The sequence below is a fragment of the Diadema antillarum genome, unplaced genomic scaffold (assembly GCF_040938485.1).
Source record: "Diadema antillarum isolate AM-2024a unplaced genomic scaffold, OU_Dant_1.0 scf00000174, whole genome shotgun sequence".
Lineage (NCBI taxonomy): Eukaryota > Metazoa > Echinodermata > Echinoidea > Diadematoida > Diadematidae > Diadema > Diadema antillarum.
In genome coordinates, this window is record NW_027271063.1 from 1,062,038 (window position 1) to 1,087,559 (window position 25,522).

Sequence of the window (25,522 nt, forward strand, 5' to 3'; positions counted from 1 at the left end):
GGAGAAAATGGACAATAAAACCCAAATAGTATTTCTTGTGATAGAGACATTCTTGTGATTAGGTCTAGTGGCCCATAAAGCTATATCTTAGCTTGTGGGATGATGTAAAGAACTGTCTATCGCATTTTGTGTTCTGAGTTAGTCCCCTCAAAACCTACAGAATTAACCGTTCCCTATAGACACCCCATGTGTGACCGTGCATTACAAAGCCAAAAAGAAGTCGCCAGACATGGATTTTTAGCTGAGGGTAGATTCTGAAAGAGCAGACTTTACGCTTTAAAATGATGTATAACTTCAAGTAAATGGACAATCCTACCACCTACCTAATCTAATACTGGAAAGAATGCATACACTCTGGAAAAGTATACTGAGAAAAGACGCTCCAAAGTATAGCGTCTACTCAAGCGCTTAATCTACGAATCTCTGCTAGCTGTGCAATGAATGGGACAAAAAGCACGGTGTAAAACTCCTTTGCAACAACAATGAAGGGGTTATCAGATTAAGCTAAAATGCAAGCTCTATTAGCACATTTTATCCATTACTAATACCGAACTTTCAAAGCAGTAGAATCATCTTTTCAAAAGTTATCAGGAGTTGAATGTGAAGAATATGTAAAGAGTTTTTAAGAAATGAAAAGGGACCCATGTAAAAAAAAAAAATTGTTCCAGAAGAAACGGCTAAAAACACAATTTCCCATTCGTTTTATGATCCCAAGCTTTGGAATAATGTAGAAGAAAAAAAAATCCTCTTTCAGAAAATATGAAGAACTAAAGATTGACTAAGTTGACCCTCTTCACTTATTTTGAGTCCTCATGTAAAACAAACAAACAAACAAAAACAATACAAAGACAGGGCTCGCGACTTTTGGTTGATTTTGTGATGCACGGTCATATTTTTCAACAAGCTGCACCTTGGAAAACAAAATAGATCAATATTGTCTAGGAAGATATATAAAAGCAACTGCAACAAACTTAAATGCTCGATGCTGACATTGATACATGCAATTTCTTAGCCCTTGGAATGCTTCTGTTTCTTGTTTCGGTGTTTTGTGTTGATATGAATGGTGTTCAAAGAATGTTTATCGACTAGATGTCATATGGCCAACGGGATCTGTGAAGCGGAAGCTTACTCCAATCTTACATTATGTTCTGTATTTTTGTCACTTGTGGTGAAACTATTATCTTTGTCATGTTTACCGTACTTAATCATTTTCATATTTCGGCTAACTTTCTCTTTTGTATCCATGTAACTTTGGGAAAACCATTAATGGAATGTAGGTTGTAATTGGGGCACTACTATTCGTTACTTGGTGCTCCCAAACTGTTGAATCAAATCTCCCAATCTCCCATCTCTCATCATCTGAAAAAATAAATAAATCTAAAGACTCACTTGTTTTATTAGCGATACCATTGTACAACGCATTTGAACATGTATGCTATGGAAAATGCGCTATACAAATGTGTTGTTATTGTTATTGCTACAAATGTAACCTGGATCAGCGACCAACTCCATGACTTTTCCATCAGAAAAAGGGAAAAAATCCTCTAATGTTGGAGCGATTGACAACATTGAAGACAAGTGCCCTCTTTTCGCATGTCAACATTAGCGTTGTCATGCAGTCAAAGTTTTCAAGATACATGTAATATAGTTGTCAATATAATACTAGTATAGTTGTCGACACAGTCTGTGAAGCAGTTTTCCTTCCTTTTCTCTTGTCAATCCACGAAGTCTCAGACTTAAACTATGTATGCAAACAATAATTTGTGACCGAAAAGGTATTCCGTATCCAAACTCTTTATAGAAATCTCTCTTCAGTAACAAGAAAGCCGAGTCCTGGACCCCATTTTATAAAAGATGTTAGGATGGCAACTCTTGCTGGAATGGCAACTTCCCAGAGCATCAACCAATCAGGAAGCTGGATTCTTGTCATAACCGTGACAATTGTCATTCCAGCAAGAGTTGCCATCATATCAACTTTTTATGAAATGGGACCCTGCTCTATAGGCCTTCCAATTACGGCAACAACTAATACATGTCTACAGTCATGGTGACAGTGTTCCGAGTACTGGTATTGGAGTGTACTGAGTATATAGGCACATTTGAATGGATTAATTCGTTACTTTACAGATCCTCAGAGGAAAGAAGGGGTGTGGCAAAGGAAAAACCATGTGGGAAATACTGAAAGTAATATCGAGTAACAAAGGATAATGTCATAGTCATTCGTCACCATGGAAACCGATTCCAAACAACTTCACCTTTATTGTTGGTAACCATGCTCGCACCTGGTTCCTGGTTCCAATCCAAGCTATTAAAAAATGTGACATCAACACCTTGGTACTCTATTAGTGTAAAGGAAAGTACGCACACAAACACACACACATACACTCATACACACGCATTTTTTACACGCACGCACTCACACACACACACACACACACACACAATTATCAGTGGATCATTAAATAAGTATATCAAACCACTCGTATTTACAAGGGCGTGGTTATAGAATGGAAGAAACGAGTATATAGATCTGGTCGTATAGACCACCTCTTTCTAGATAGGTCCGGAAATATCTTGCAGGTTTAAAATGTTCAAAAACATTGCATCTATACGATGAAGATGTACCAACTTCAACTTCTAGGAGCAAATCGATACAAATAAATAGCTATTCTTTACAGTGTATGTACACTATGCTGTTACCTTTCTCATGAGTACGCGAATAAAGAAGTTTTCAAACACTGAGATCACAAACCAGAGAGAATGGATTCGATGTAAATTTTTCTATCAGTGTACAGTATATTATTTCAATTTATTTTCGACTCGACAACTGTTACTGACAACCATATACGTCTAGCATGCCTGCTTGCATGAACTATACATTTTTACTCTGCAGGCTGATCTGTGTTTTCCTTTTAATCATCACGTCGAAGAAAGTAAATACTTGTTACTTGTTACAACAAAATTGACTTGTAGTCTTTCAAGATATTGTAGAACAATGCTTAGAAGCACAACGCATATATAGTATCAGATGCTAAACAGGTGATCCGATTCTACTGAAATTTTGTCAAATATCTCGAAAGCTTGTATACGTCGATCCATTTTTCTTTTTGATGACGTTCATCATACACAACAAAATGTTGAAAACCAGTGTCTTAAGAAATTAGTATAGGTTCTGAGAATGGTTAAAAGTTAACGAAATCCATGCAACCGATACGTCAAGTTAGTTACGATAATCAGGAATTAAGAAAATAAGTAAATAAAGATAGACCACAGAAACAATGATGAAATCGCTGAATGTTTCTATAAACCTGAATCAGTCTTGATAATTTCAAACGATAATGTACATTAGTCTATTAGTAATAACACTGAGAGAGTTTCTTTTCTATACAAGAATTCTACAGAGTATGGTTAAAAATGGATGCGTAAGAAGGCAAATGTTGGTTATAAAAAGCCCTGTGAATATCAGTAATGAAATATTGAATATCTAGGTTGATATAAGTAATTGTTTCTGTACCCTGGTAACCCACACTGTCGCAAACGAAATTGCACAAACAAACTATCAATGATAACCTATTTTCATCGATTGTTCTGATTAACGTAAAGTAGTTCTCATGAAGCGTCAAATAACAGTAACAATGATAAAATTCCATATCATTATGATTTTACAGCAACGTGGAAATATTAATCCGCTTACAGTTTGTCCTTCTCTCTCTCTCTCTCCCGATTTCTTCCTTTTGGCACAATGATATATCGTCTATTCTCTCATAAAGGCTGACATACTTACTCTACTGACTATGAGTGTATACCTAACTATACACGGTCCAATGCTAGTGAATATTTCTACATAACAGATAAAATCGACTTAATAAGAAAACAATAGCAGCAAAGACGTTGACTCTACGATTTTTTTCCAAAGCTATAGAAATAAAAAAACTTGTTTCATAAGCTTGTCTCATACCATAGATGTAATGTTTTCACCTGCCATGTGTAGTACTATGTAATCATTATCATAATTATTCGTTGAAAGATTGCCACAAATACCAAGTACACTACTCTCACCTGAAATAACTCTTAGTAGGACCACATAGAGGTGAAAGACACAGTACTGAGAGGAATAAAGATATACATATACATCATCAATCAAAACCGATACCTTAACAAAGTATCAGAACCGGAGCTTACGATACTTGTAGAAACATTTTCGTTTCTCTATCAAAGACAATGAGATATAGGCAACGGTGCGTCTGAAGGCTCTGTGAAGTTCCAGCATTCAATTCGATCTGGAAGACCTTAAATGTTCAATGTGCAATGGTAGAGATCGTATAATTCATGGGAATTTTCTACAATTTTTACACTCTGCATTAACATCTATACAATAACATATATCTTCTTTTTTTCTGCAAGGATAATCACCAATCAGTCTACATTGAGCGAGAGTGTGGTCCCTCATATATAAAAAAAAAATCATCAGTTTTTGAATTACAAATATAGTAAAAAAAAAACAACAACCAACCGACAAACGATCTTGCAACCTCAACCTGAACATAATGAAGAAATGCGATGGAGTCTTCTTTCGTTAAGGCAATAGAACAGAATGAGCACAGAACAAGCATGCAAGCCAGGACTGGCTTTGGTGTAGATGGAAGATTAACGTCAGCACGTTTGGCCGCTCATAAAATGGAAGTGCGCTTCTGGTCTGGAATATAAGTAAGTTAATGCTATACCTGCCACCTGGTATCGTCTGCGTGACGAATTACCTTAGTTACGAAGAAAGTTTGACCGTACTGAGAAAAGCGATTCTCGTCTAACCACCACCAAGTACATTCGTTCACGTCAAATACATTCCTGCTTATTTGGAATGAGTTTACGTGTATTACAACCAAAATGTTTGGTTCATATTGGTGTAAAAATAATGTGAATGAGACGTAGAATTAGGCCCTACGTGAATTTTACCAGCCAAACTTGGTGATTAGCGATGTTCAGTCCACACGCTATACAGCTGCAGCTCTTTTCCAATTTCTGCCGAATAAAGGATTGGCATTCGAAGTGATTCTGATATTACATATGAAACACGTAAGCTGAGTATAATAGGCCTACTTATCAACCCCGCATCATGTTCAGCCGTTTACTCGAAAGTGATGAATAGCTATATTCAGTCCACACGATATACGACGTCTCTCTCGTTTTTTTTGTTTTTTTTTTGAAATCTCTGTCAAATCAAGGGTTCGCATTGGAAGTGATTTTGACAACATTGGGACACATGAATTGAGTATATCAACCCAACCTACACATACGTTCAGCCGTTAACTCGCAGTACTCGTGTTTCTGACAGGGGCAACCATTACATGAAGTCGTGCGCCTAGATGTAACACTGCCTTTGAGCAGGAAAAGAACTGTGCATCACCACTTACTCGGGCAATGACGTCATTCTCTTTCTTTCCTGAGGGCGTCCTGTCTCTTCTTCCTCGCCGCCATTTCCTTGGAGCTCTTCCGCGAGACCAGCGTGGAACTCTCGCCCTCTCTGTCGTCATCGTCGTCGCTGTCATTCAGCAGACCACTGGAGCTTAGGTCGTCGATCTCCGTGCGCTTCTTCATCGACTTCGGGATCTTCGGCGACTTCTGAATCTTGTCGGCGACATTCTGGCCGGCCCGCGTGAGCCCGGCCCCGAGCCCCGTGGCCGCTCTCTTGACGCTGTCCATACCGTAGCCGAGGGCGTCCGAAGCGGTGTGGTAGATTCCCGAAGACAATTTCTTCACCGAGTCCAGTCGGGACTGCTCGGCTGGTAATGATAGCTCTACGAAAGAGATTTACATGCAGGGATTGGCAGAGGGAGAGAGAGAAAAAAAAATAATGAAATAAAGCGGTTTCTTGGAATAGGAATACATACCTCGAAAGGGTCTTTCCGGTGACCTGACCATCTATATTTATACTTAAATTTAATACGCTTGATTCTTTTCTCTTTATTTTCAAAATAACATATCCCTGGGCACAGCTATCAAATTCATTGAATTACAATTTAAAATGTAAAAGCTTATCACGAAAGTAGATGCAATATATATGGCCCTTGAGTACAAATTACACTGAACAATGTTGATGACATAGGCACTGATTGGAGCTTCACATATTTCAGAAATGTAGCAATGTAATTCCATTACAATACCGCTTGTTTAACAAGTTCAACTGCGTAGAATCTATGTATGCCTTCTTTTGTTCTGCTTCCTTGAGCCCCAACTCATCCCTTCTTATGGTGAGGCTGCCGTGTCATCATCCTTGTTCATTGCAATTTGTTATAAATTTTGAAAACATTCTTATTCCTCATCTCAATCACTATAAATTTTGTTAGTCATGTCAAAATAACTAATATAGTTGTTCAAATGTAAAAGTCTGAAAATCATCCGGAGGTCTCCTTTAAGTTCATAATAAATAAAAGTGTGAAATATGACAGAACCGAATAAAAGCACTACTTGAAAGTGCTAGTCATGACCTTCCTTCAGTTGAGTGCGTTCTTTTTATAGATTATTATAAAGTGCATGACTACAGCAAGGCATGTGCACTTCGATAAGAAGAGCAAAATCAACCATTGTCTCAACAAAGTCGGACACGACATAGAAAGTTATGGAATCGAAAGGTTTCAATAGATTACTTAATTAACTCAAGCATATTGAAAGAGGCGTTTACGTCACGACCGTACAATTCTCCCACTGGAGTATTATAGGTATTTTGCTGGAAAGAGCGCAGTGTCCCACAGTGTGAGAAATACAGTGTGAATACAATGTGGATATAATGTGAACACACTGTGATATCTTTTCACACTGTTAAATTCGAGCGTTTTAACAGTGTGAAGACATTGTGAATCATCAGTTTACCGTGTGACACAGAACATAACCATGATTGTCAACACTCTGTGAAAACCAGACCACAATGTAAAATCATCTCCGCACTGTTAAATTTTTCACATAATCACCTATTTGACCACTCTGTGAACACACTGTGGGACACTTTTTTTTTTTCAGTAGGCCCTGTATCCTGTTTCCTAAGTAGTCATTGCTGCTCTGATACTGCAAGATTATTGATGGGAAGGTCTATTTCCTTTTGATTTCGTGTCAAAAAAGGGGAAATTTAGTATAACTCAGAATATCCAGGAGAGTGGTTTGACGATGGGATCATTGCAACATAAAAGGTCTTAAGATTTGGTAACTTTCTTGTCATTATCTACTCAATTATTTCGTTAACACGATTCAACAAAGGGGCCTAGGTTATGCATTTGCTTATATCGTTTCCGCTTCAAAAGTGTGTTCATATACTTTGTATAGTTTATACCACATTGATTTTTTTTTGGTGCTGATTATTGTATTTGAAAGAATTTGGATGATGTGTTGTTTGTGTTGATTGTTTGCATTTTTTTTCCTGCTTCTCACGTCAAAAAGAGTAGTATTTTCATCTATGTAAGGTACTTCATTTACACGTAACTACAAAGATCAGTGCTTGTAGTCTCGGAGAATAATATGGCATACGTCGGAAATACCACACAGGCTGCATTCCTATCGCCGACTGTTGTTTAGGTGACATCAACGACTTACCACGCAAGACGTGAAAATGATCGTATTATATTATTATTAAATTTCATATTAAATATTAAAAACATTACGTTTGCAACGTTTGGATATAAATAGTAGCTAAAGTTGCGCGCCACAAACACTTGACAAAGTGATGTAGTGTTACTCTACAAAATTTTCAAATAAATAACATTTTATAGTGGCCGTCGTTTCTCTACGTTATGTCCAATTTCCCATCAGACGGTAGCCGTTCACTTCTTGAATGATCAATTATGTTCGCAGCGTCCATGCTATGTTTTTGTTTGTCTGTTCGTCTGTCTGTTTTTTTCTTTGATTAACCCTTTCTGAGTTGATGAGTCTAATGTTCATAAATTTCAAACACAAACCTATGGAAGGTAAAATGAATGTGGCATGTAAAGGGTTAATGGTGATCACATGCTTCTTCGAAGAGAAGGAAGAGGAATGGTTACAAAAGAGTACAAAGAAACAAAACCATATCAAACACACACAGCTAGTCACTATCACACATTCATGATGAAAACACACAATTACACAAACGTACGCACACACACACACAATGCACATGTCTCTCACACATACACACAATCGCAAGCGAAAATGTAGTACACACACACACACACACACACACACACACACACAAGCGGGCACACTTAAAACAAGTCGCCTCTTAGAATCTCGTCGGAAACGACTTCTACACACAAAATCTAATTCAACATTGAACGTGATACCATCAACCTGCGATTTAACGAATTCCTTTAAACCACCTTTCCACCTTGAAAGTCATGATTTTACCTGTGCCGTCCTTGCAGTGCAGTCAGATATTAAGACATCGGCCAGATTCTGCTGATGAAGTCGTAATTAAGAAACACCTGCTACACCACTTTCTTTACGTGGCACGGCATGCGTAGCCTGATTTTCTGTCCTTTCTGATTTCTGTCCCTCTCTCACTCCACCTCCATTTCTTTTCATCTACTCTCTAATACACTCCCTCTTTCACTTATCCATTCTCTCTTCGTTACTCTGCCTCTTACCCCCCCCCCCACTATGCCTACACTGTTTATCTGTTATTCCCTTTGAGTTTCCTAATACGATTCCTCTGCTCCGTGTTCCATGCATCTTGTAATTTATTCATTAGATTTAGCTATCATTGGCTATATGTGTGACACTGATAACAAGCTATACAGTCGATCCCTCCCTCTTCCCCTCTCCCTTTCCCCCTCTACGCGTCTTTTAACTCTTCTTTACCCCACCCCCACCTCATTTCTTTCTCTCTCCCTCCCCTTCTCCCCTTTCCCTCTTCTTTTTTTTTCCTGTATTAATTTTTTTTTTGCTCTGTTTGTTTCACTCCAATTACTTCGTTTCATCCTTCCTGTGATCATCAACTGATTAAATCTTCATGGGATAGGTTCACGTAACCAGACAGTGGTAATCAGGTCAGGATATGGAGGCTAGCAGGGGAGAGAGTAGCCTCTTTACAAGGCCTTGGGCTGAGAAATGAGACTAACTCGCCAATAAGCCAGTTCGGAGTTCCAGTTTGAGCATGAGCAGAAAAAGGTCGTTTGTACCGAGAGACTGGTTGGTTTTTAATTTCACTGAGATAAGCATCTGTAACGCTATGATTATTCATGGAATCCTTATAAATGGTGACTGCCGGTACATCCACCTGACAACAAGCCATGTATTTGGCAATTTAAAAGAAAAAGTTTGTTAATGTATTCAAAACAGCACAATCAAATAGATGCTTCCCGAAGCGTTGATTGACGAACCATTCTGGTCACTTCATCTACACAGGCTCATTCTTTGTTAGAATACGAGTTCCTGAAATTGCTATGTTGGGCAAGCTACTGCATTATGTCGCTTTGAATTGAGTGAAGTGCCTAACCAACTGAGAAAATTAAAGGTCATTTGTACTGATGTGCACATGAGCTATCTCCGAACTGGCTTATACCGAGAGTTGCGAGAAACGGGAGAACGTGAGATCGTGTGGCACCACTATTTGCAGACATTTTGTCCCTGTAGCTCATATATTTTTCAAATCATTGCAGATTTAGGATTTTTAGGGAAAGTAACATTTTTTCGCGGAATTGCCGTAAGGACGAAAGCGCGGCGGGAATAATGAAGTCTTATCCACTATACAGGAACACTATCATCCAATATGCCACAGCCCCCCCCCCCCCATACAAGGGTATAATGCAATCATTGTAGTAGCGCTCACACCTGTAAAATAAATGGAATGTCCAAAACCCCTTCACAAAAGATACCAAAATAGATGAAGAAAAAATATTTAACAATCAATAATGCAGTTTGGCAAAAAACTGAATAGCTGCAGATATTGAGTATGGATTCCTCTACAAATTACATTTTGGTTGGAAGGTGAAAGCTTTTCTCATGGAATTTGAAGGGACTACATTTCATTGGATGCATGTACAGAAAATAAGTGATTTTTTGAGTGACAGAACTCGTAGTCTGGTTTTGCGGACCCTTGGACAGAGTTTGAGCTGAAGAACCCGCCTCTGAAATTTGATGGATGAAAACTTATTCAGGTTAGCGAAGATGAAACACCCCATTTCTTCCAGCTATTTTCCAGAATTTTCTTAAATTTGAATTTTAACACATGTCTCTATGGGGAATTATTTACCTGTTTGGGCCCTAGTAGAGATTTATTGGTGGCGTTGTTACATAACTTGCTTTTTCTCACCACTTTCCACCTGTGTCTTGCCATCGTCTGTCTTCTGGTCGTCTTCCGCGTCCCTTTCTCTGTCTATTTGTTCCTTTGGAGGGGTTGCAATAAAGGAGGAAGAAAAATATTCATGTTAAAACATTGATCATTCCCAATAGTCATAATAATCATGAAAGATATATACAGCATAATTATTTCAATGTATCTTTGGTGCAAATTAATTGGCCTCGTTGCGTGTCACGCAGCTCCATTTGTAAGTTGGCTGTTAATCAGAGTTAAGTAAAAAATCATAACAAGATGGTAAATCCTAAAGAAAAAAAGAAAGAAAACGGCATGTATTTAAAGAAACTTATGAAATTCTGAAGTTTCATGTGTTTTCCACGTATCATAATACAGTGTATCTCTGTCAGCAATTACGCTTATTATTAAACTGAGGTAATGATGCATTCATATCATAACTCTTCCATTAATGATAACAAATAAGTATCGAAAATAAAATAACAATCATGCTTAGGTCGATAAGTTTGCAGGTATACAGCTCCCTAAATAGTAAATACCTACTACACGAAACTAAAAAAAAAAAATGTGCAACCACAATTTGGAACCATCATGTCCATTTGTTATGCAAAAAACATGTTCTAATCTCTTTTGTTTTCATCTCTGTTTCAACAAGTTAATTTGGAACTTCACCCTCATAAGTTTTTAAGATTATTCAGTAGATATCTTGCATCTAGGCTTCACGATTTATTGTGTGTTTACATTATATTTCGATAGATTGTGTAGAATATGGATATTACTTTTTTACATTAAAAGTTATGTACACTTATATTCTTTGTTGAATATGAAAGTAGACAAATAAAAGAAAATATGACTAAATAAACGTGCAATATCACAGCGTGACAACTGTTCCGCTTAAACTGATAGCCATCTAATTACTGTACATGATTTTCTTTTTTCCTGTGCAGCTGGGATTGTTACAACTAAATCATTCACTATAAAAAGTTGACAGATTCAGTGCAAATGCATACGGGAATTTCAGCTTCTCGAACGGGAGAACTTAAGAACTATATGATTGTGTGTGGTGTATGTGTGTAGTATATAGTACGGTTTCATTAGTGAATTTTCACCTGGACATTGTATACTAGCTCTATGGTTGAATTCCCTTTAAGAGACAATAACTGGTTTCAGTTTTTATGACAGTTATAAAGACATTATTTACCATTTGCAGCTGAAACAAAAACCCAGCATATTAGTGTTTCAAAATAGTTCTAAAATGTGAGTTACGGATAGAAACAACCAATGTAAAAATTTGAACCAGTATAACTGATATTAGGTATTTTTAGATATACAAAATGTGAACAATACTTATAATAAAAATGCTTCCAGATCAAACCGTCTACAGTTATGGTATAATGAGAAAAATAGTGATATCTCCTTTTATTTTAGGCTTCATTGCAAAAATTGTATTATAGAAGGGTGTTTTGTGATGCAACTGACCTGCACATAGGCATCAAAAGTGATATCTTGAACACTTTCTAAATCACTGCTCTCAAAGGTAAACAGTACCTTTAATAGATCGAGTTTCGGAGTGATTTAGCTGAAGAGAAATAATTATTATCTTGTCCGTAATACTAAGTAACAATGAATTCTACGTCGTATCCTTTGATGTTGGAGAAGATTGGAATAAAACTGGTTAAGGCCGTTAAATTTCCACAGAATCAGAAAAACCCAAATGCCAATTTAAGACAGAAACAATTATTTTAATCTTCCCAAATACGCTGCGAGTAAAAGGATCAGCTATTATAGAACTCTTGTAGTTGTGCAAGTGAAACAGTCAATGATATGTGATAAATGGCTTAAAAACAAATGTTTCCAACCATATCACTTGACACTGAATGAAGAACAAAAAAATCTAAAAAGCTACAACATGAAACCATCTGCAATGAAGTATCTTCAATAAGAACTGATGGATTATTCAGTAAGGTAGACCTTACCGAGCTCCATCACTTTGTCGTAGGGAAAGACTTATTCATTATCTTCCTTATAAAATGAAATGCAAAATTCTCTCCATTATTGACCGGTTATAATATTAGCGGCAGTGGCAGTATCACGTTCAAATATAATAGTTGAAGTGTTATGTGTACTTGTACTATTATATGATTATAATTTTAATAATTTTGATATGTGGTAAGATATCATATATTTTTGTTAAGATTTCAAAGGTAAAACGTGAGCATTATGCCTGCTACAATCGTTAGTGATGTCTTACGGTAGACATACGCCATATACGTTTGTATGCATAGTTGGTGAAATAGTCATCTTTTATAAGTTGGTAACCAAAAATGTGATTTGTCAGCAATGGGGGTGCGCCGACAGATTCTATTCAGGTATGTCAAGAGTGTATGTACAGATACACCCTTTTGCCAAATCAAAAGTAGGAAAACTGATAAAATGATACAGAGATCGATGACTTACGAAAGTTGGTCACGTGAAAATTTCGGCATCGAAAACCCCCAAATGGTAAAAACCAAAAACATGATATTTTTCAGACATACACCTTTTTGCCAAATCACGACCGAGTGTGTATAGTGACTTTGTATCGTGTACATGTATGTCCGATCGTGGCTGCCATATACGATAGTATTTTCCCAATCGATTATAAACTTCTCCGCACCATTTTGTTATTAGATAATCGTTTCAGTAGTAGAGCGTTATATGAATTATCTGGCGTGGAAGCAATTAGTAACCGTTGGGAAAAACGTCGCAATATTCATTTTCAAATTATTACATCAATTATTGTCACCATTTATCTGTCAAAAAATAGTTACAAAAGAGATTAATACTTTTTAAGTAGTTCAAACAATATTATCACACTTCCAAAACCTAGAATAAAATTCATGAAATTTGGATGCATTTACGCCAGTTTTTGGATATTCAATAACCTCCCGGAAAATGTAAGAAAAATAAGTAATTTGAAAGCTTTTAAAAGAATGTTCGAGTATGTGTGTTAGTGTGGATTTCATAACAATGTTTGAGCTAATTTGTCTGAATTTTCGTAAACCAGTTTGTGTCACCCTCTTTTGTAGCGTTTGTATTTAGCGGTTATGTCTATAAATCTTTTTCTTGGTATCTAGTTTCTGCTATGTTGTCATGTATTTTATTATGTTATGCTTGTTTTTTTTTTATTTGCTTTGATTGATTTGCTAACTGTTGTGCAGCTGTTTTTGTTGTTGTTGTTGTTGTTGTAACACTGTATTCACGGCCTCTCTGAAAAGCAACCTTACCAGGCTGATCGAGGGCATTTTATCGAGTGATTAAATAAAATAAAACAAACAAACAAACAAACAAACAAACAAACAAACAAACAAACATGCGACTTGTAGAGACGGTAGGTTGTTGGGGGCACTATCGGTCATCAAGTGGGTTTTCTTCCTGCCCACTACTGGACGGGGAAGAGCGTTTCGAACGGTGTGGGGGGGGGGGGGGGGGATGGGGGATGGGGGGGGGGGGGAGGGTGCACCGACCTTTTATACAAATAGATCTTAGGAAGCTCGCAGGGGAAAACGCATTGATTTGGTAGTTTGTGTCAGCCGGACGGGTATCATAATAGGTCCTTTTGATGTATTGTGTAGGTTGTAAATGGTGGAAAATGTTTTCCAAGCCTTTCTGTGAAATAAGTTTTGCTGTAATTTATTATTATTATTACTATTTTATTTACTGTACTCTTGTATGTAACTTCGTGTGTATTTTGTATTGTTTTTTTTTTTTCAGGGCCTCTTTGTAAATGAGCTTTTGTTTTTAACTGAAAGGGCTACTGTGTGAAAATAAAACGGAATAAATGGATAAATAAATGGAAAAGTCACACAAAATCCCCCATGAAAAGAACTATCTGTGTACAATAAAGATGAATTATTCCACAAATTCCATGTCTCACATTTAGAGCGGACCAACCCTGATAAATCCCTATTACGCTTCTTTTTTTTTTTTCCTTCGGAGATGGGTCATGAAACCTAAGAGCCATCAGTTTGATATAAAGTATCATTAACTGTGACTGATGAGCGCGAACTTTTCTATAAAATCCAACTTTCATATTTTGAATGGAATGGATCTTTCCTCTCACGTTGTACCAAGAAGGATACTGAAATCAAATGAAAATTCATAAATAATAAAACATTAATGTCTATCGTGATAAACCCTTTCATACCACCTAATTTGCCTCTATGATGTGGTAATTACACATAGATCTCATGCAAAATGCACGACATTTTCTCTTCACGCGGGCAGTGGGTAACGCCTTCTTTATTCTTCAGGCCACTTTTCCTATTGAGTTGTGATTCCATTATTTTGTTCCTTTTTATCAAGGATGCCTAGAAAACAAAAATGAAGAAGATAAAGTAGAAGCAGAGAAAGGAAAAAGGAGAAGGAGGAGCAGAAAAAAGTGAAAGAAAAACATAATGAGAAGGAAAAAATCATGCGAGTATCTCATTTTATTTGATTTTTCTCTGTGTGGTCATCCTCATCATGCATAATCCATTTACTGGCATCAAAGAAAATTGTGTGATCTCGAGTAATTCAATTCTTTTATGTATGATAATCAGGCAGAAAAAAGAACGCTGAAGGAATACATTAACAAACAAATTGAAGGGCCACGGCGTAATCAAATCATGATGGCCTTGTAGCAACTTAATGTTAGTCAGCCATAGGATAAAAGGAAATAATTTATGCACCATGCATTGTCCCCTTAGAATCTATGTTTCCTCTGTTTTTCAAAAGAAAAAAAGTACTGCCGGATGAGACGTTCACGCTAGGTCAGAAAAGGATATACATCATACATGACAATAACGGAAAGAAAACACAACACTTTCACACATAAAAAAGTGGCATACAGCGCATAATTATTCCACAGCTGCCAAATAATTAGCATAAGTATACACATACAATAAACAGCAACTTGGTTTAACGGCTCTTTTCGAACGAAACAAAGAATAGGTACGGGGACTTGCAGGTCTTTACCAATATTTTACGTTCAGCTCGCTATGAAATAAATATCTGCGTTGGGATGTATCATAGAATTCAAGGCCGTATAATGAAGTTTTAAGATGACGTCAGGAAAGTTTATCATATTATCTAGCTGGGTTAAGAGCGGAAAACTGAAGAGAGAAAGAGAGAGAGAAATAGCGACGTGGATAATCGATCGTTAAAGAGAAACATGATCAAATGTGACCCTGCACCTCAAAACAAACAAAAACTCGCCAGACATGAATTTTTAGTTAAGACCATATTCTGAAAGAGAAGACTTTAAGCTTTAAAATGATGTATAGCTCAAATCAAATGGACTCTCCTAAACTATCTAAATATTGGAAAGAAAGCACAAACTCAGGAAAAGTGTGAACTGAGAAAAGAGGCTCTGAAGTCCAGTGCCTATTCAAGCGCTTAATCTTTACCAAACCGTGCTGGCTGTGTGATGAATGGGACAAAAAACAGGAAGTAAACCACCAGAGTAACAACAATGAAGGCATTATCAGATTAAACTGAAATTTAATATGCCTCATTAACACATTCTGTCCATAATTAATGCCAACTTTCAAAGCAGTAACACTATCCTTTCAAAAGTTATTAGAGTTGAAAGTGAAGAGTGTGGACAAGGTTTTTCAGAAATGAAAAAGGGATTCTAAAGACACATCTAATCACACTATTCTACCAAAAATGATCGAGATAAACTGCTAAAAAAACACACTTTCCTGCCCGTTTTATTATACCAAATTTTAGCATAATGCAAAAGAAGACCCGCTCTTTCAAAAAATATGAAAAAGTCAAGTTCGGCTAGGTTGACCCATGTCACTTATTTTCAGTCCTCATGCAAAATCAGTGTGTGCGACTTTATGTTCGTTTTGAGGTGCACGGTCACAAATTGTACAAGAGTTTGATATCAGTTACTTTGATAACTTACAATAATGATGCTACACTACTATGAATATATCTCAAATTTTGATTAAGCAGAATTAGCTAAAAAGCAATATATTTGTCTTTGATGACACTTCATTTTCAGTTGTGTTTCTTCGTGGCCTTTGCATATCATTTATTCATCTGAACCCCCCCCCCCAAAAAAAAAAACACACCAAAAAACAACAACAACAACAACAACAATAACAAGAACAACCATTATAAAGTTTATCCTTTATCAGATCTGGCGATTACTTTCTGCTGCATTTGAACCACACAGCCCCGACTCTGCTGAGCACTAATTCAGTGTTGAAAACTTGTGCGGGACCTTGTAGATCCAGGGAGGTGGGAAGATTGGAGTTGGAGTGAAATACATTCGTGTCATGTAAATAAAAACAATACCATCACTATATGTACAGAAACTCGAATGATACGGATGGTGTGGGACACCACTTCTAAGGAATTGAGCCAAGGGTGCAAAGTTTAGGATTAAGCAATTCGTTATACATTGTTTCTGAATGTAAACATCGAATCAAGCCCGGATATTTTGGCACTTAAAAAGGTCAAGTGTCATCAAGGTTCGGGCAATCACGCACGTACGCGCACACTATACGCCGATAATAATACTTCAACGTGGTCAGTGGAAAATTTTTAAAAACGTTACCATTTTCAATTCATCGCCAGCAAAACTCGTTTCAGATATTTATGAAGAGCTCTCTATTCCAGCTCCCTACTTGAATATATATATATATATATATATATATATATATATATATATATATATATGTATATATATATATATTCTTTTTTTATTGCGTTTTCTAGTACTGTCAATACGCGGAGCGTGTGCACTATATATATGTATATATATACATATTGTATAATGAGAGAGAGAGAGAGTGAGAGTGAGAGAGAGAGTTATATACATTGTAGTTAGCCCCTGCTTGTTTATGAAATAGATAATACATTTCATTTCATTTCATTTTCATTTCATTTATTTCATTCCTTCTTTCTTTTTCGTCAAACATAACACGAAATGAATCAGAAGATATAACATAGGCATGTATTCGACTTTACATGGTAGATAATGTTTAACAAATACGAAATCATACATGCATATCGGCAAAATACAAAGTTATGTTTGGAGGGAAAAAAAGAAAGAAAGAACTGAGAGGTTCACTGAAAAGCATGCTTGTAAATTGTGAACCACTCAAAGGATTCTTGTGAATACATTGAACTTTTTTTTTTTACAAAGACAGGAGAGAACAAGACAGGACAGAACAAGACAGTAGAAACACAACGACTTTACATGACTTTACAGTAGGGTATACCATGTCAGTAATAAAACACAAAAGCACAATGGAAAGAAAGGAGAGAAAGAAAAAGGAAGTGAAAGGAAAAGCCAACACGCTGTACATCTGGATCAGAAGAGGGAATTGAGGTGTTTCAGCTCGATCAGCCGAACAAAGTTTATACAAATAAGATAATGTAAAAAATACACAATGATGAAATCAATGATTGACGATGAACCCTTAGGCTATTAAAGACCAGCTAGGTAATGAATCATATATAGCTTAATATGAGTTCAACAAATTTTTTTTTAACTTACGCTTAATTGAATTCAAAGATAAAGATTTTTTTATATCACAACTTAAAGAATTCCAAAATCTAGGGCCACTGTATATAAATGTATTTTGAGCTAATAACGTTCTCAGAAGGGGTTAATGAAACTCATTTGATGGCCTGGTGGGATAATTATGAAAAGATTGATTTCGTGGAAACATTGAATCAAAAATGCTAGGAAGTGCATTTGTGTTATAATTAAACATAAACTGACCCAGCTGAAAGAAAAACAAATCTTTGATTTTTAAAATCTTATATCTAACAAATAATGGATCTGCATGGGAACATGGAGAAACGCCACAAATGATACGAAGTGCCTTTTTTTTGTAATAACAATAATCTATCTAATAAAGTTTGATGGGCACTACCCCATGCTAAAATTCCATAATTTAAATAAGGTAATATCAATGAAAAATACAACGTCAGCAAAGAAGACAACGGGATATGAGATTTAAGTCTATTAATAATACCAATATTACGCGAAATTATTTTACTAATATTAATAATATGAGGCTTCCACGAAAGTTTATCGTCTACTGTAATACCGAGAAACTTTGTATGTGATACACGCTCTAAATGAACGTCATCAAAGATGATATCTGTGCGTAAAACTTCTATAGACTTACTGAAAAACAAGTAGTTAGTTTTCTGAAGATTCAGTGATAATTTATTGGCTCTTACAATAGGTAAAATGTCTGCGGTCTCGTGCCATATTCCTTGTGGATGAGTGTGGAGGTAGATCTATAAACTTATGTTAGATGAGTCCTGTAAAGTAATCTCATTTACAATGTTTTCATGGAAAATATAATTAAAGAATTTTGCGAAATATGAAATCAAGCATTCTACTACAATGACCTCATTCACGGAATCAAAGAGTATATTCAGTGGGTGAATGATCAATGAGATTACAGGATTTATGCTCGTTGAATTATGATAATGTATTTTGTAGTCATGATCGACATGACATTACTCAAATTATATCATACATTCTAATATCGTAAAGTCAAAATGTTTACATGAACATCAGAGGCGATACGGAACAGAATATTTGCTCTAAACGTTAAACGGTGATTATGTGCATGTCACAATTAAGTTTTCTCATCGTTTTACGTGGGAACCGGATGAGGTGTGTTTCCACTCCATGAAGATTTATGACTTTAGGATGATGGCCTTCCACTCTTTGAAGATCGTGATTTGGACCAGGTACATTTAACTACGCTTTTTAATAGCATAAGCTATAATGCATAGATGCATGCAAATACGTGCATTATGTAGCAGTGATCACGTCATTGCGTAAATGCATATATTAAACATATATTGTTTTTGTACACATGATTGTGTGCATGTGTGTGTGTGTGTGTGTGTTTGTGTACAGTCAAGTACTATAATACCGTATTTGTGTGTGCGTTGCCTGATATGTTTTGTGACACTCTACAGGAGCTAAGCCTAAATATACCTGTGACGTATACCGAATACGTGTTTTGTCGCACACATACGTCACTCTCAGAATCAACTGTAAAAACGGTAGATAGGCACGGGTGCGTACGACACGAACAGCATAGCTGGACACACGTTAATTATATCACTAGGGTGACTAGGCAAGCGGCAACCCGTCAGCTGGTGTTTTCCCAGACCATCAGCCATGCGCGACAGTGGCCTTTTCTTTCCCCCATCCAGTCTAGGTATACAGGTCGTTGTATGAACGCGTTAAAAACAAAAGGCCCACGCTATCTAGCTTGATTCGCTACCAAAGACTTGTAAGTGCAGCGCGAATCTATGTTACACAACAATGTACCTTTTACGCACCCACATTATCCTAGACAGCAACACTTATAAAAAAAAACAAACAAAACAAAACAAACCAAGACAAAACAAAACAAAACAAAGCATGTACCGACGAAATCAACCCCCTTCCCCAACCCCTATCCCGAATATGGTTAATAAAAGGACAAAAACAAAAACGAAAAACCCTTCCCGCTCACCCCTCTTCACATTGTCGGGAAGCAATATTCTATAAATAAATTTATGACACGTATGCATCAGCATTAAGTATGTGTGCATGGGAGCATTATTTTGTGTTGTAAAAGGGTATTGATCACACATTAGTCTTAAGCACATTCAAGTACATTCAAATACATTCAACACCAATGTAAGAGTTAGGCCTACATACATACTCACACATCATTACGCGCACACACACCACACCCACACACATGAGTGCTGGTAGGTGGGTGTGTTGGAGTGTGTCTGTTAATGATAATTAATGCATTTAAAGAAGCACATATACAATTATGGCATACCGACTCTGAATAGCGCTACAGTGACTTTTTTTTTTTAATTCAGAGAAATTAGTGTCTACGTTTTCCTCGTAGAGTATACGTTAGTGTAAGAGAGGATGGCTCCTACATTGTATATACCATTTCTATCAATTATCCATTGACAGAATTTGACGAAGATATCTATCCAATATATATATATATATATATATATATATATATATATATATATATATCGCATACTCACGAAAATCTCTCCATTTATTTCCAGCTCCGCTACAGTGCTCATTGTCAGACCCTGGGTGTGGAAAAACAACAACACTAACTACGAACAAACAAAAAATAGATGACTGGCTCCGTTCCCAAAGAAAACCCCAAGTACTTCGTTAGCAGCACATTCATGTAGCGACGACCTGAGTGTGAGCTCCAGATTTGGTCGATTCGTTCATTCCACTATACTTCCGTATACTGTGTGATTAATTCATGTGACCACCCTGGTAGACACACTCCGAAGAATGGCAGCGAAAGGCCGTGATTTCGCTGAATCCTTGCGCAGAGCCAGATGGTATAATAGCCGCTTCCTTTTGAGCCGAGTCCCCGTGGCATTACACGCTGTCACTATCTGTCACATGCCCAGGTACTGTCCTTCATTACATTTTTTCCCTCTTGTAATCTGGGACAGAGAATAGACAATCTTGTGACAAGATGAATACTCTACGTGGACATTCAAAACCCACTGTGTAACATTCTGCCGACCATGACGCCGCGCTGCCTCAGGCGGTCACTGTTGCGCGTTTCGAGCGGCTGAGACGTCGCCGGATCTGATTACTCTATATACCAGCGATTTCACGTGAGCGAGCGGACTTGAATGGGCAATCTGCTCTTCTTTCAAGTAGATATTAATACGACTCAGTTTTAAGCTGTATGCCCGATAATTAAAGGGCACTTCTTTTCTCCATGATCAAGTCTACTCGAATGCATGTCATGAAATTTAAAGCAAGAGAATCACAAGAGTTTCATCATTCTTGTTAATACTTATAAAAATCACATGAGAACAATATAAGTGTTTGAAGCTTCACATCGTTTTGACTGGACGGTTTATTAGGCACAACCACGTACAGCAGACACACGAGTTCACTTGGAATAATGGAGTCAAATCTAAGAAACAGAAATGTGTATTCTTTAGTGACATACGGAATGTATCATATTGAAATAGTTATGGAACTCAAAGATTCGCGCGTTTTTCGAAGAACAGTGACATGGAATGATGACTTATAAAATTTAAATGAGTTGATGATGTCATGCGGACTATCAACATAAAATGTTCATTTGAAATTGCAACAAAATACTACAATGTAGTATTAAATTAAATCAAATTCAAACTTTATTCTCCCTTTTTCAACAAAATGTACAAAAATATTTTGAATTTGATATACATTTTACTTAATGATACACAGACAGCGAAGAATAATATGTTAAGGTCTATGATCAGTATACGAAGAGGTATAATGAATACAAATATATCTATACATCTAGGGAAAAATAGAGGTACCCATTCAAAAGACTATGCTCGCACTATGTGGGTACCTCAGAGGGAAGGGACAAAGAGGTGGTAAAGAGCTTACAACTGCAAAGAGTGTAGAAAAATGAATAAAGAGCGAACAGCAACAGCAACAACAGCAGCAGCAACAACAACAACAACAATTATTAAAAGTCACGTGAACATAAAAGGCATTGCACCGTGCAATATACTTGAGAAAAGAAGACGAAAACAAAATGAGAGGAATGGAAGATATACCAGTAGATATTTTGATGAATCTAATGTTATGTTCACTCCGGTGAGACTCTTTTTTTTTACCTTCTTGCTCACAACAACTCATATCATATCATATCATATCATATCATATCATATCATATCATATCATATCATATCATGTCATATACCCACTCCTCAAAAAGAAAATTTCCCTCATTAATTTTTGCCATAAACTTACCACATTCGTTAACTGAAGAAGGATTCAGAATGTTAGAAACCATACACACACACACACACACACGCACACACACACACACATATATATATATATATATATATATATATATATATATGTATATAGTCATCAAAATATGAAAGTTTTCCGTCGGCGTGTAATGAATAGATATCAAGAGTAGAAACAGTCGTACAAACGACTGTTTTTACTCTTGATATACATATATATATGTATATATATATATATATATATATATATATATATACATACATATGTGTGTGTGTATCCGTGATAGTGATACATCATCTTTTTGTTTGTATACTATCTGCCTTTTGAGAATTTTTTTTTTTTTTTCAGTGAAATAAATGTCTGTCACTTCAGGTATTAACAGGACGGTGTAGAGCTTTGCAGAGATATAAAATATCGTTATGTGGAGCAGATCTCATTTGCTTTCTTTTTGAGGAGCAAGGCTGAATGAACGACTCGTAGGACGTTATTTTTTTTTTCTTGAGTCTCGATTACATTAATTGTCCTTGATGAACGTTCGTACAGCCGTGTAACGGAAACTCGACAATAGGCTTTCTCTTTAATCATGACAAACTTTATGCCAGGGAAAGTGTGTGCATGTATGCATCTACGTATACGTATGTGCAGGGATGTATTGACTGACATGTACTTTGCTCATTCATTCATTCATTCATTTATTCATTTATTTATTTATTCATTCATTCATTCATTCATGCACTTATGCACCTGGCTATTCAGCTGTTTCTCCATTTGATCGTGTAGTTTTAAATTATACGTCTATTTCCCTTTCTCTATATAACACATTTAATATTTTACATATGTTTTATATCGCATATCGATTTGTAAGAAGTACAAGTCATTGAACATTAAATGAAATATTTGAACGAATGAAAATAATAGATGATGAGCGAAACAATACATACTTTGCAACGGCGACAAGAGAAAATATAAAGCGATGGAAAATATTATCTACTGAAAAGCGGAGCTTGGTAGACGTGGATGATCATTCTAAAAACGTTTCACCAAACAGCATGAATGTTCAAAATTTATCGACTTATAGTTTGAGCAAAGCATATTGGATACAGTACTTGATTTTATAGTACAGAAAAAAAATGCAAACTTGAGATGAGATGAGATATAATACATGTATTTCCATATGGGGAACCTTCTGGTTCTAACAGGACGAAGTGTTCTATGCTTTTGTAATGAAAATAACCTCCTTGATTTACTGGTCAAATGAAAATAAGTTCTGACATTATGTAGAGTTATAGGGTGTTTTTTAATACTTTCTTCGTACCCCTACCTCTGTGCGTCCTCGTCCGCGAAGAGATTACACTGGTCGGCCCCCAGACACTGACTCATCAAAAAATGCAGAATTTCGCCACCGAGGCCAACAACGATCGAGTCTGTTTTTTCTTTCACTTGGTCAAACGAGTCTGTGAGGAAGAGATAGAGAGAAAGAGAGTCATATAATATATATATATATATATATATATATATATATATATATATACAAATTGTTCCTGTGAGCCCCAGTGCATTACAACAATCATTCATTTGTTTTCATTTTGCACATCAATTTCTGTTTGAAACCGATGACTTTTAAATACTTGTCTCAAACCCTGTGCCCATAACAAAAGTGTGTATAATTATGTATATCCATAAATTGCGTGCTTAAGACCTGTACGATATTGTGCGATGTTCAAATAATCCATTGAATCTTGGTAAAAAGTGTTTTTATTTCATATTCTGAACAATCTGTCTACATTAACATTCAGTAATTTTGAGGCACTCTGAGCTTCATGGGTAGAGCGTATTAAACATTTATTGTACCGCATTGTTTGTATGGTTTTGTATTGTATATATTGTACAAGTATTGTATTCTATTCAATTGTATACTGTTTAAGCATGTATATTTCCTAGCACTCTAAATGCCTTTTCACGAGCATACCCATACTGTGGTTGGTTAATTGCACGGGCGTGTAAAGAGACTGGGTGCTTTAAATCTGGCACATGATATTATTTGGCGTGTAAACAAGCATATAGCCGCACCACAAACAAAATCGATTTGATTCGCCTGTAAGCGTGTTTGCACTTGTGTGCCCGTTATTACGTATGACTCAGATCTCGGTCTCGTTATCTTCGTATCCTTAGCACTCGCCGCCCCTTGTGTCCATGCTTGTTTCCTTTTGTTTAAATCATTCTTCTTTTCCTCTGATTTGTTTCGTTTTGCTTTATTTTTCAAAAAAAACAGAACAAAACAAAACAAATCCCCTGTTGTAAGGGAGACCTACAAATCATTTTCAGACTTTTACATATGAACAAACATTGGTTACACTGGGTGCAGAGTTTCTGAATTTGTAGTGATCCGGATGAGGAATAGGAGTGTTTTCAAAATTTATACAAATCACATTGAAAAAAGGATAATGACATGGTAGCCTCACAACAAGAATGCAGAGTAGGGGCTCAAGGAAAGCACAACAAAAGAAGAAAGTAAGGCATGCATAAATCTATTATACACAGGTGAACTTGTTAGGCATGTGGTATCGTAATGGAATTACACTTCTACATTTCTGAAATATGTGACGCTCCTATGTCATCATCTAGTTCAGTGTAATTTGTTTTGGGTTTTCAGAGTATTGATTTCTCTGCTCAAGGACCACAATAAATTCTACAAAAGAAGAACTTGCTTCGCTAAATCCATCGAAAAATGATGGATTTAGCGCCTTATGGAAGCAAGCTCTTCAAATCTAGACATGGAGCTGTTGATTTTTGTACTTTATACAGGATGTGAAATTATGAAAATCGTCTGGAATGCCCCTTTAATCGCTCATGTACGTCATTATTCTGCAACCATCGAAACAGTGAGCGACGAGAGGCAGAACAACGCAAACTATGTCAGATTTTCTTTAATCATATACATATTTTCTCCCTTCGTCGTATCCATCTTGTTCTTGTTATCAAATTTCTTATCCGTCCTGTTCTTCATGTTCATCTGCTCCTATTATTCCTTCCATTTTCAGGTCATTGAATTATTAGACAGGTGGTGAAAAGAAATCATAGTGAACAGATGAAAATACATAATATGATAATATACGCAAACAAGCACATGCCTATGTAAAGATGACGCAACCATGCATGCCTACATACATCCATAAAGCGTTCTTTGTTGATGGCATTTGCCTATTTATCCATTTATATTTTTTTCCCATAGCTATATTCTTTTGTGCAGAAACAAAACATTATGTGTGTATCACATGTATTTGCGTGTATATTTGAGTGTAGTCTGTATGCGTTTGTGGGTGTATAATATTATACACCATGTATGTGAATATTTTGAGTAGGGTCACTTGACCTGATAAACACGTCGAGTTGTCCAAGCGTGGTGCGATGGAATATGATGG

At 36.4% G+C, this 25,522-nt stretch overlaps 1 protein-coding gene across 1 annotated transcript; it reads right to left on the reverse strand.

Annotated features, from left to right (window-relative positions):
• Window positions 1–1,969: 1,969 nt before the first annotated feature.
• Window positions 1,970–20,867, reverse strand: LOC139722873 (uncharacterized). The gene is made up of 3 exons (XM_071634154.1): window positions 20,348–20,867; window positions 10,277–10,349; window positions 1,970–5,795 (listed from the first exon to the last, which is right to left on the reverse strand). The coding sequence occupies exons 1-3, from the start codon at window positions 20,387–20,389 to the stop codon at window positions 5,425–5,427; spliced, it is 486 nt and encodes a 161-aa protein (XP_071490255.1). The 5' UTR covers window positions 20,390–20,867; the 3' UTR covers window positions 1,970–5,424.
• Window positions 20,868–25,522: the final 4,655 nt, after the last annotated feature.

Bases quoted from the DNA above. Each gene is read 5' to 3' on its own strand.
- LOC139722873 (XM_071634154.1), bottom strand. From the start codon at position 20,389: ATGAGCACTGTAGCGGAGCTGGAAATAAATGGAGAGATTTTC. The intron at 10,350-20,347 runs GTGAGTATGCGA...ACCCCTCCAAAG, and splicing joins AAATAAATGGAGAGATTTTC to GAACAAATAGACAGAGAAAG. The intron at 5,796-10,276 runs GTGAGAAAAAGC...TCTCTTTCGTAG, and splicing joins CAAGACACAGGTGGAAAGTG to AGCTATCATTACCAGCCGAG.